The 13,195-nt window shown below is 40.9% G+C and overlaps 1 protein-coding gene across 6 annotated transcripts in view; it reads right to left on the bottom strand.

The window, feature by feature from the left end:
• Positions 1-4,653: 4,653 nt before the first annotated feature.
• BCL11B (BCL11 transcription factor B) overlaps positions 4,654-13,195 on the bottom strand; it is a 108,873-nt gene continuing 100,331 nt past the window's right edge. For 4 of the 6 annotated variants that reach the window (XM_063948458.1, XM_063948461.1, XM_063948462.1 and 1 more), the window contains exon 3: positions 4,654-11,181. In XM_063948458.1, the coding sequence (XP_063804528.1) occupies positions 9,185-11,181 (1,997 nt within the window). In that variant the 3' untranslated portion in view covers positions 4,654-9,184. The remainder of the gene's footprint in view (positions 11,182-13,195) is intronic. The other 2 variants (XM_063948459.1, XM_063948460.1) reach the window with 2 other exon arrangements.

Below are 13,195 nucleotides of genomic sequence, written 5' to 3' on the forward strand. Positions count from 1 at the left end.
TAAGGGAGAGTTCTTTCCGTGGCCCTTGGGTATGATGCAAAGTTTACAATTGGATTTTATGCAGAGGGCGCATTAGAGCTGTGTAGTGTCCAAGGGTGATAAAAAGAAACATTCCTCTGTGAAGAATGTACAGTATCTAGTAAAAGTTATGGGAGGGCGCGTGTAAAAATATTGTGTACGTTGTGTAAAGGTTGTCAACCCCTTTTGTTACGAGAGGTAGAAACCAGCCCAGCAGATTCAGTTACTGGACAAGACATACATGAGCTGTCTGTGCAACAACCTCTGTGTTATACTATAAATGCAGAAATGTATTACTGTACGCTTCAATGGCGAGTAAACAGAACAGAGCCCAGACAATGCTGACGGGACACATAGAATATATGTATTAAGTGTACGTGGTCTAGAACAAAAACTCCCAAATGCCTGGTCTTAAGTTTGCACACACTGAAGATGATCAGGGTCTTGCTGCGTCCTGCAACATTGCGACCTATAGATAAGAAAATGATGATTAATTACATTTCTCCTTACAGCTGCTGGGTCAGTCCTTTACGTGCAAATCGCACCGACACCCAGGAAAGGCAGCATTGTTTGGCCGAGCCTATAATTATGACAATGTAGCCTATCAATTCACAAGGCGCTAGTCACATGACTACGACAGAACTATGACTTCAGCCCATGAAATGCAATGCCTCCGTTGTGTCCCTTAGCGGTGTTGATGGCACTTAGAGAATGGGTAGGCTGCATGGGATGAGCCCTCCACCCTGTATGGTGATAGAATTGCCGGCTATACTTTGAAATTTAATTTGAAAAGGGCAGGTTGAGAATTTGCCCAAAGCAGGCCAATCAGATTCTATCATTTTATAGAATGTACTAGCTATGAGCGACACCTTCCTTCTCATGTCATCTCTCTTAGACCTCCCTTCCAGTGGATGTCCCGCAGCGGAGGAATATGACATCAGCAAGTACAGTGTACAGCTATGCAGCTCTGCTCTTTTACGCTAGTGAAAGCTATATATACCTTGTACGTCTGCAACTTTACTCTCACCGATCTCTGCTCTGTTTACCCTCAGCAGCAGGTGACACTGAGATCACGGGTACGCTACACGCAAACCAATGTTTGCCGCTCAGGTCACACCTACCTTGTCACACGGAGACTCTCAGCAAACAGGATAACTGCTATACCCTGATGACAGTAAACAAACTGACGCGGGAGGTAGGGGCTTCTTAGTCATTGTGCACATTTATCCATGGGATCCATTGCAGCTAAGCCGGGATGTCGCTATATACTGACCTAGGGCCTAATTCAGACCTGATCACATCAGCAAATTTGTTAGCAGATGGGCAAAACCATGTGCACTGGAGGGGGGGGGGGGGGCAGATATAACAAAATTGCTGCTCCGATCAGGTCTGAATTACCCCCCTAGTACAGATCCTGTACTAAGAGGGAGATGTATGTACTAAGCAGTAAAGAGAGTGGAGAAGTGAGCCAGTGGAGAAGTTGCCCATGGAAACCAATCAGCACTGAAGTAACATTCATAATTTACATTTACATACTATAAAATTATACAGAGCAGCTGATTGGTTGCCATGGGCAACTTCTCCACTGACTCGCTTTTCCACTCTTTTCACTGCTTAGTACATCTCCCCCTAAACATTTAAATGAGTTTTGTGTTGGTGCGCTGCTTACAATGCATGATTGGCAAACATATTACATTACATTTAGGGGGGATCCCAGTAAACCAATGAATTTTGTAATAGTCTTTTCTGACCAGAGGGGCAATGTATCAAGCCTTGGAGAAAAAGTGGGCAAGTTGCCCAAATCAACCAAGGCTTGATACACCTCCCCCAGCAGTTTTCAATGATATCACACATCTCCTCACCGGGGGGAGGGGGGGGGAGCAATGCAGAGCTGAATGTCCGTGGAATGCATCTTGCGTGCTTTTACACAGGGTATGTCCTGCAATTAAGCGTGCACACGTCTGGTTGCTGCAGAGTCGTACACATGATCTATGCACATGGAGAGAGGCTGTTCCCCAGTGCAGATGCAAGCCGTTCTGTACACAGCTAAAATACAGCTTTATTACCCTGTAAGTAAGTCAGGAGCCATTGCAGCCACCTATTCATTCATTCATTTTTGCTTTTATTAAAGGAGTATAAAAGTGTTTGCAGCAGTCACACGGCTGAGGCAGGGACATCGGGGCACCCACAATTGTCTTACCTGTGACAGAGGAGGAGCTGGAGTTACGTTCCAGCTAACAGTCGTTGCAGGTACTCCAGCCTCTTTCTCCTACCTGGTCATAGTGCTAGGAGAGCCCCTGTGGTGATGGAAATGTGTGTACATTGGCCGGGTTTGGCTGCACTAGGTGGGAGAGAGATGGAGCTCATTGCAACAACGCACAGAATCAAAGTGAAGCAGGGTTTATGTGCAGTACATATACTCTGGGCAATGGAGGTAATGCAATTGGCGTAGCGGGCCCTGGATCACACCATGCATCCACACACACAGGGCCTCCAAACCAATGACACTGCCTCTCACCCACCTACCATCTATCTCATATCAATGGACATGTCAGATCTGTAAATATTATTCCAAGGGGTAAATTTACTAAAGGTCAATTTTTATCTATTTGAAGTAGATCAAAATCGGTCTCAATCTATGTTGGGTTTCATGGGCCGAAACACACATTTGCCAACAGGTGATTTGTTTATTTTTTATTCATTTTTAAATATGAATAAATGTGTGTTTTGGCCTTGGAAGTACAACATTGATTATAATCGATTTTCATACATGTTAAATCAGAATCGACCTGTGGTGACTTTCCGCATAAGTTATTACTGTGAAAAGTATGAATGGATAGTCGTAGGGTTATGACCTTTTTACCCACCAAATGTGGAAGCACAATCATAATCTCCATAAAACAATCTACACTGATAATAGAGATGGTTGGCTTCATAGCGCATTATAGTTTGTTGAATTTTTTTTTGTACGTGTGTTTGGCTAGAGCTTAGGAATAATGAGATATGGACACATTTTATGGCCGGCTGGTCAGGAAGCTGCGTACCCCGGAAGAGTGGTGGACGTGTCCTTTCAGTCTGACTTTTAGCCGTGCAATTACACTTTGTGCGTTGCAGCTCTTAATAAATTGATTCCTGATGCTAAGTGTAACAAAATAATGTGTACGCCTGACTTAACCTTATTGATGCTTCCATCACGGCAAACACCCTGCAGTAATTTATAGTCCCCGCTGAGCTGAACTCAGAGCGGATAACTCCCAGCAATGACAACATACAGTTATTTCCGCGGAATGGAGGCGCACATCCCAGCCGGACAAAGGAGCAAAAAGTTTTAAGATTTAGTGAATTTCAGAAATAAATTTGTCAATTTTTTACCCAGTGATGAAAATATAAGCAACCAATCAGAATGCCGAGATGAATCCCTCGTTCCCCTACTTTAATTGTTCTTGTATTTACTGTTTGTGTTTTGCAAAGAATTAATTACTGAAACAATGGATTTGTGCTTGATACCTCCTGAATTGCCATGTACAGCGCAAAGCATTAGATCGGTCATTCATTCTTGTTAGACAAATCATGGGGACTATTTACTAAGCCTTGGAAGGAGATAAAGTGGACGGACATAAAGTACCAGCCAATCAGCTCCTAACTGTCATATTATAGAATGTGTTTGAAAAATGTCAGTTAGGAGCTGGTTGACTGGTACTTTATCTCCTTCCACTTTATCTTCAACTAAGGCTTAGTAAATAGAACATATCTTTTTTGTGTTATCGGCTTGTTTAGATTCAGAGATGAATGCTAGCGATTACCATCGATCATTTACGCGTGGAATGTGCAAATTGTGGTATGTTCTTTTGGGCTGATATTCACCATCCTTTGTGCGTCTTAAATAAGAATCCCACATCGCTAAATTCAAAAGTCTTGTGCTTTTAAAACATTCGGCCGGATGCAATGGCTTGAGAGAGGGCTGGAGCTCCGAGACTCCGGCCGAACCCGTACGTTTTTTTAAAGCAGCTAACGTTTACGAGGCAATACAAACCAGGTTCTGCCTTGTAAACGTTTACTGCTTTACAAAAACGTACAAATTTGGCCGAAGTCTCAGAGCTCCGGACGCCTTGCAAGCCATGACATCCGGCCCCTTATATTAATCTGGACTTCAATGTAAGTGCTTCAAACACACAGTCAGTCTCCTGCATTTGGAATACTCATTGCTGAATCTGTAAGACAGAGTGTAAACTACACTATAATGTCATTTGTAGCAAACTATAGTTGATTAGAATCAGTGTTATAGACGCTCAGGGAAAGAGACCCCCACTATATGTATGTGCCATTCCCCCATTGGAAATAGTATGCAGCTTAATGCCGTGAACCGAGATTAAACAGCATATATTCACACAAAAGAAGTAACGCTGAAGTCAAACTGTACATAATTAGCAGTTAGAAATTAGGGGATTTTTTCCATTCTTTATCACAGAATCGTTTGCCACAAAGTGTGACACTTTATTTCAGCAGGCAGCGTTTTAAGGCATTTCTCCGTTCCACACCGTGCTAAATGTTTTTATTGATCATGAACCATTAAAAAAAAAAAAAAGTTAAACATTCATATCCCAGCGACAAAACAAAACAGGAAGAATTGTCAGATTATCAAGTTTAATGTCCAATTTATTTTTCTTTTTTTATAACTTGAAAACTGAAACAAGCTTTGTTTTAACGAGCGTACAAATGGAATGGCAGACACATGCTGAACTCAACAATGAGACAGTACGGTAAAGAAAGACCATATTCTCTTGTACAGATAGATTAAAGAAACAATAAATATTTTACCTAGCCATGTTGGAAAGACCTCTAGCCCTCCCAACATTTTATCCATAATAATAAAAAAAAAAAAGTGCTCGTTTTTCAAACAGAGCGCAAATACCAAGCAATAATAAATAGTTTCAAACTTGTAGTAAAAGACAAAACCTCCAAAAACAACAAAAGCTCATACAATAATAGAAAAAGGTAATAAAAATATTTTGCCTTGCCGTACAAATGCAAACAACTTAATTGACATTTAATTTTGCTTTGCAGTTCTGAAAATACAAAGAGCACCAATATGATGAGGCTGCCTGCAATACACAAAATGGCGGACTGTCTTTTACCGTGGGCTGGGATGAAATGCTGATGACCGTAAAAAAAGGAAATAAAAAAATCAGACAGAGGGAGAGCGCTACGGAACGGGAGCTTGCAGATTGTGCTTGTGTTTTGGTCTCAGGGGTCATGGCGGTTGGGGTCATTTATTTAATTGTAATCCCAAAAAGTTATAATTGTGCTTGTTGTATGTATTTGACCTAAAGGAACACTCTACTATTGAGGTGTACAGTGTGATGCACACACGCTGGCCATAAAGGGGCTATGCAATTGCTGGTGAAGTTTATACATTATATAGAACGTTACTTTAGAGCTTAATGACTTGATTTATGTATCTAGTAGAGCTTGATCATTTAATCCGCAACCTAGGCTCCTGCCTAGGGCCAGTGGGACCAGCATTGCTACCTGTTTTTTTTTATCTTGGACAAACAGCAGGAGGCACGGGGGCCCAAAGTAGTATCTTACCCAGAACCCCATGGGCTTTTCATCAGGCACTGCTTCCCAGGATGTTAAATGTTTTGTGGCATGATTTTTTTATATTTCTTTTTATCTGCGTCTGCGAGGAGGACATTTTGGAATCTAGGTTGCAATTTAATGTTCCCAGAATTACGGTATTATGGGAAAGGAGCAGAATTTCATCTCAGCCCATCAAACATTCAGGAGTTTTATGGAATGTACAAAAGGAGTGACGAGCAAAGCAGACACTAATGGGCTGGCAAGACCGGGGTTCATATTAGGTCCTGTTCTGACAGGGGATGGCTGTGCCTGGACCATAAAACATATTTATACAATTGATTCTGCATTATCATTTAACCAGTTTGTGTTATTTCAGTACAACATATAGGGAAAAAGGATAAGGTGGAAGGTTTGAGAATAACGCTCTATAAGAGGCTTTCCTGGAATCCTTACAGGTATGTGGAATGTTCCTGTCTTTATACAAAAACTTTGATATTATTTTACATGGGTATTAAGTACCAATTAGTTAATACCTGCTGCGGCCTTGATACAAGGTCCAGGCACCGTAGAGTTTGTTACATCCCTGTAGGAACAGTACTTACTTTGTAGGCTGATCATGGGAAAAAAAGAATGTACAACTAAAATTACCGGTGAACAAAATATTGAAGCTGTTTTGTTTGAATTACCCAGAAGTTGACAAACAACTTCTTTTTTTATTATTTTATGTACAGTAAGGACTTAAATTACAAATTTCTTTTTTTTTTTCTCTCCCTTTTTTTTATATTTTATCCTGCCAAATTAAAAAAAAATATATTATGGCAGTCTGTTTATTTTTTTATTTTATTTTTTTTCAAATTCACTAACAAAAAGGTACATTTAATCCTTTTAAAAGGACAAGCGTACAGTTAAAAAATTACAAGCTCCGGTAAAAATACAGCAAGTGCCTACATCATGTGAACCAATCAATATCAATAACCATTCCAGAAGGGGGAAGGGGCGGGAGGGAGAGGGAAGAAAATTAAGCACAGTTCAGAAACGTATTTTTTTTTTCTGCAAAGCAATAACAATATTAAGCACTTTTTTTCTACTCACTTTTTCTACTGGTGTAGCAATCACCTTTTAATCCCCAAATACAAGTTTCTATACAGTTTGAAATAAAAAAAAATAACACCCAAGGCAGGAAAATAAGTACTAAAACTCAGACTTTACAATTACAGTGACAAGAACAATGTTATAGACCCACCATTTAAGTTTTTTTTTTACTGCAACATTTTTCAAGGATTTTTTTTTTCTGGTTTTGTAAAATGCCCAGGCATTCTCCATTATTACAAATACTGGTCCACTTTTACAGTAATCAAGAAATTTTAATATATATAATATATACTAAAACCCCGTCACCAAAAAATAAAATAAAAAATAAAATAAAAATAAAATAAACAATATACATATGTCCATTATGGCATTTTATAACCTATTAAGCAAACTTTGAAAAAGAAATGATCGTCCAAACACACATACACACAGTTATTTATTTTCTTTTTCTTTTCTTTTTTTTTACCCTTGTACGTATTGAATACTGTAAACGTATTTTAAGACAGAGTGCACTAAATTTAACGTTGAAATAATAATAATTAAAAAAAAAAATAGCCGTTGTTCCTGAATTGTTTTTTCCCCATTCAACGATAACTGGTAAGTTGTGTCATTTCATTTTCAATTCAGCAGTAAATAATTTTCATTCCGTTTTCTAAGCAGCGTTGTCCTGAAAAGAAACAAGGCTGACAATAAATCAGCTAGAGAAGGTTCAAACTTGTGCTGAGTAAACATCTTCGTTAGATTGGGTCTTATGGCATTATTGTGTCCACTATCGTCAACCAGAATTTTTTTTTTATAAGTAAAATGTGGCTTTTGTTTGTTTTTGTAAAAGAAATGTACTTTTCTTGTATTACTATTTTTTTTTAAAGTCCTTTTTTTTTGTTTCACAAAAACTGTTTTGCATTTTTGTCTCAAGAGACTCACATAGGAAGATCAGTTTTCAAGGCACTCACAAAAAAATCGAATGGCAGTAGACAAACCGTCCAATAAATTATATATATATATCTTTTTATAGTGCCAGCATTGTGAATGCCATGCTTAGCAACACTGGCACTTAATCTCAGGTGTTCCCTTATAGAGTTTCAACCCACCATCGGGTTGCGTAGGAGAATAGGCTGTAATTTCTTGTTCAGAAGCCATGGAAAAACAGAAACTCAAGTTTTAAAGTGCGGTCAACAAAATTAAAATGGGTAACCTTTTGATCTCTGCTGTCCTCCTGGTGCACGCCAAGAAAAAAGAAAAGAAAACAAAAATGGAAGAAGGATCTTAAAAGCAGGTGTCATTATTGGAACTTTCATTATTTAAAAATAAATAACATTTTCAATTCATAGTCCACAATATATGCAATCAGCAACCAATGACAATGACATAATGTTATAGATTGAACGGCAGAGATGACCCTTCAGCCTTTTAGCACTGAGAGAACTGCAAAACACTGCAGGTGTATTCAGTGTTTAAAGGGTTAACAGTGCTTTTTTTCATTTTGTAATTTAAAAAATTATTATTATTATTTTTTTGTCATTTGCTCGCTGGAGTGACCTAATGCTCTTAGAGCCGGGTGTTGCAGGACACTTAAGCAGCAAAAAATATTATGTATATATATATATTTTAATACATATATATATATATAGCAGATTGCAATCAGACTGGGGAGCATGACACAAAAGCACGCCTCTCTCACTGTACTCCTGCTGTATATGGGAAGTTAAGGATTGAATGGAAAATAAAGGGGGGGGATCTTGTTTAATGCTACTTTCCTTACTTTTATATGTACACACTCAAGATTCTCAAGTATAAAGGTACTCAAATTTTAGCTTGCATTTTATCTGTTGCTCGTGAGACCCTACTATGCAATATAATTAAGTGCTAAGATTTTAAAGATTGTAATCCGCTGTGTAAATATCTCTGACCCCATCTATTAAGAAATGGCAAGATAAATGGGAAACCAGTAACAACTGAAATAAAATAGCTGATGGCTTCTTTGCAAGAAATTACATAGGTTTAGCTTAAATTCCAAAAATGTAGCAGCCCAAAATGATAATTTAAGATACAATTCTCCACTACTACGACAAAAGGGGCTACTAACGGGATGGGTGGGGTAGTTGCTGGTCCCTGCAGCACAAAAGGGTTTTTAACAAGGATGCGCATAAAAAAAAATAAAAAAAATAAACAGTAATAATAATTTTAAAAAAAATGGAAAAAAATTAAAACAGCTAAAATAAAAAAAAGTACCTGCACATGCCAAAATGACAAATAAAACCCAAATAAATACAGAAATTATTGCACAGTTAAAAGGCTCCACAATTTTTTTACTGCCTTATTCAACCCTCAGGTTTAAAAGAACTGCAGACACAGGTTATATTTTAAGTGCCACTTTGCGACACGTAACATGTTTACGCTAAGTTATGCTTAAGAAGGCAGGTTAGGTCAGCTTTTCTCAGTTGGCAATAGTTAAATCTGTACAAATTAAATTGATTTAACCCATATAGGGGCCTTAGCTTCTTTCTGCCTGCTCAATTTTCACGTCATTTGTCAGCAAGTGTTCTCCGTGCCACTTTTTCATGTGTTTTTCCAGGGTGCTGTAAACACTGAAGGGCATCTGGCAAATGTCACAGCGGTACACCTCCTTACCTATCTGGCCATGTGTTTTCATGTGGCGCGTCAGCTTGCTGCTTTGTGCGCATGCGTAGTTGCAGAGCTCGCATTTGTAAGGCCGCTCCCCAGTGTGGCTCCGACGGTGGACAGTGAGGTTGCTGCAGTTCTTAAATACTTTGCCACAGAACTCGCATGTATCACTCCTCCTCCCTTCTTTTGAGCTGGGTCGACCAGGGCCTGGTCCGCTGATGTGAGGTGTACTGCCCCCACTGGCTGTCCCACTCCGCCCTGAGAGACCCCCGTCCAGCATGTCACCTGGTGGAGTGGAGAAACGCAGGCTTCCGTTTTCTGAAGAGTGTTCAGAAGACGTTGCAAAGGGGGATTGTCGGGAGTCTGAGAATCCTAGGAATGGATCCTTCATGAAGTGCCGAGATGCTGCATATCCAACCAGCCACTGTGAGTAAACGTTTTCTGTAGGGATTATCGTCGCTGGTGGTAAATCTAAGTCCTTCTCAATTTTTATCCTTTTCGATGAGTTGTTTAGGCCAGAGCCGGAGATGGGCATTGGTTTTCGAGGAAACAGGCCTGGGAAGGGATCACCTGAGCCAAAATTTCTTCCGTTGATTGTCCCCTCTTCGTTTCGGATGATTTCTCTTTCAACCCCATCTTCATCACCGGGAATTCTCCGACATAAGTCTCTTGGATCAGACCGTTTCATAAAGTGACTTCTCTTCTGTTTGTCATTGAGCATGTCATTGTACTGATGCATGTTCCCCATGTTCACATTCTCCATCACTTTACCAAGGACGAGGGACTTTTCGTCATGGATAGCCTTAGCGCCATTTTCTCGATTGCGGCTTATTTCTGAGTCCATACTAAAGCTTGACTCTGGTCTACTTTCATTCTCCAGTTCCTCCTCCTCTTCTTCTTCCTCTTCCTCTTCTTCTTCATTGTCATGGCCTAAGGAAGGGTCGCTTTCATTCCTAAAATCTGTTTCATTGGATTTCCCTCCTTCTCCCGTAAGTTCGCTAGTGCCCGGCTCTGGCGAACTTGTAGCTGACAGTCCGTCGTCAGACCTGCCAGTCATTGAACCGGCTTTGTGCATATGAGTTTTCATGTGGCGTTTCAACTTGCTTGCCTGCGAGCATGCGTGATCGCACAGTTGACATTTATACGGTTTCTCCCCCGTGTGGCTGCGGCGGTGAACTATAAGATTGCTCTGGAACTTGAATGTCTTGCCGCAGAACTCGCAGGACTTGCTTTTAGCCTGGGTTTGTGGTGGTGTGGTACTGGCTGGGGGCATTGGCGGTAACGGTGGAGTACTCATAAAAGGGGATTTAGGGCTCGGCTGAAAGGGATTTAGTAGGCGATGCATAGGATTACCGCGATTTGGAGATACCGGAGGAGGAGTGGAATTATTTCCTGCCAGTTCTCTTAGCCTTCGGGAAAAATCCATTGCTGGAGATTCAATTGCCATTGGATTTAGACGCATAACTCTGTCAAAGGCACTGGGATGCTGGGCAACTAACCCCATTTCTTCGGCACTAAGGCGGTGCGGGTCCAGGTGATGGCGAGGGGGCGGGCTGAAGAGCGGTGGGGTGTTTGGCAGCCTAGCCTCGGCGAAGCCTGGATGATCACGCAGAATGGGTCCAGTCATTCGTAAAAGGTTAAAGGGATTGCTGTCTCCGAGGAAGTTCATCAGGGGGGACGGTGCAACAGACTCCGGACCCAGAGGCGGGGGGATAGTAATTCGGGGCGTAAGGGAACTGCTAGTTGGGCTGGTCTCCAAGTAGATGCGAAATCCGTGTGTGTTCTGAGCATGCTGAAGCAGGAACCAGGCGCTGTTAAAAGGCTGCTTACATGTTGTGCAAATATAGCTTGAAGGCTCATCTTTACCTAGGAGAAAAGTAGAAATACATTAAAATACTGCATTAAAGCTCCAGCAGGTTTAGTTTTCTAAGCATGCATATAAGAGCTGGGTGCACCTCTAAACAAACCACTGTATTTTATTATGCCGCTCAGTTTAAAGGGGGCCTGTCACTTGCACAGTGGCGCACCCAGGGGGGGTTTCCGAGTACCCAGAAACCCCCCTCCACTAAAAAAAAAAAAATGTTTTTTTTTTTTTTTTTTTTTTTTTTTTAAATTTAGCTGCATGAGTATTATTAATGACTGTCTAGCGTCCTCTGCAGCCTGCTGTCTTCCTGGTGGCACTTGCAAGTGCAATAAAAGTTTACTTTATTTTAATTATAGTACATATATATCCATGTGCCTACATATATACACATGTATATACATACATACATACATACATACATATAAACACACACACACACACACACACACATATGATATATATATATATATACATGTGTATATATATGTGTACTGTATGTGTGTGTATATATATATATATATGTATGCATGTTTAATATGCTATGTATATGTGTATATGGGTTCACTACGATCTCCCGGCGGCCGGCCTCCCGGCGACCAGCATACCGGCGCCGGGAGGCCGGCCGCCGGCTTACCAACAGTGTGGCGAGCGCAAATGAGCCCCTTGCGGGCTCGCTGCGCTCGCCACGCTACGCGCTCCACACTATTCTATTCTCCCTCCAGGGGGGTCGTGGACCCCCACGAGGTAGAATAAGTGTCGGTATGCCGGCGGTCAGGCTCCCGGCGCCGGTATGCTGGTCGCCGGGAGCCCGACCGCCGGCATACTGAAGACCACCCGTGTATATGTATGTGTGTATATATATATATATATATATATATATATATATGTGTGTGTGTGTGTAGATATATGTATACTGTATATATATGTGTGTGTATATATATATATATATATATATATATATATATACACACACACACACACACACACACACACACAGACACACTAGTTTTACGGACCCAGCATATACTGGGTCACCTCAGTCCCCACCCCCGTGATTGGCTCCGCCCAGTTCTGGAAACCCCCCCATGCAAATCCTGCGTTTGCCACTGTTGCACCATGCGGGCAGCCATACTGTAGATTGCACTAGTATTCACGTAAGCCTCTCAATCTGCCAGGAGCCAATGACTCACACTCATGAATGCAACTCACACCTGACGATTATTAATCAGCCTCCGTCATGTCACTGGCTCCTAGGAAACTGACAGCCCGCCCACCACTGTACGCGGGTGACTGATACACAAATGCTGCATCACCCGTTATTACCTCTGCAGCAATCTGCATTCAGCAGAAGCCAGCAATGACGGTTTGCTAATAGACTTGCAATACACCCTTATCTGCTCTGCAGTAAAATAAATATGCGTGTAGTAAAAGAACCAATAAATGATCAATAAGTGCTTCAATATCCTTCCCCTTAACACAGTTACATTGATTTTCTTTTTTTGTTTAATATACTGCAGCTGCACAGCTGAGGCATTGTAGCACCGCAGAGTATGACATTAAGGCTTATCTGTTAATAAATGTCTACTCTTATCGCTAGATTTATTTGACATCATTCAGAAGTACAATAATCCTGTGCTCAGAGAGGTTTATGACATGTAGAGGCGGTTTTTCTCCGCACAAATAACGCAGTTCTAGATGATCCGTGGTCCAAAAGCTAATTATTTAAAGAAAAGTGGTAGTGGTGGAGAAATGATAAAGTAGTGATAAGTGCAAGGTGATAACGCACCAGCCAATCAGCTCCAATATGTAAATTGACAGTTAGAAGCTGATTGGCTGGTGTGTCATCACCTTTCACTTATTACTTTGTTATCACTTCTCCAGGCTTAATACATCTGCCCCAAAATGGGGGGGAAGCAATGTCGGAACACACATAAATAAATGTAGTTGTTTAATTGTATTATCCTGCAAAGGAAGGAGATCTTGGAATGAAGGGAGATCTTGGAATGAAAAGGTGGG

The sequence above is a fragment of the Pseudophryne corroboree genome, chromosome 12, assembly GCF_028390025.1.
Source record: "Pseudophryne corroboree isolate aPseCor3 chromosome 12, aPseCor3.hap2, whole genome shotgun sequence".
Classification (NCBI taxonomy): domain Eukaryota; kingdom Metazoa; phylum Chordata; class Amphibia; order Anura; family Myobatrachidae; genus Pseudophryne; species Pseudophryne corroboree.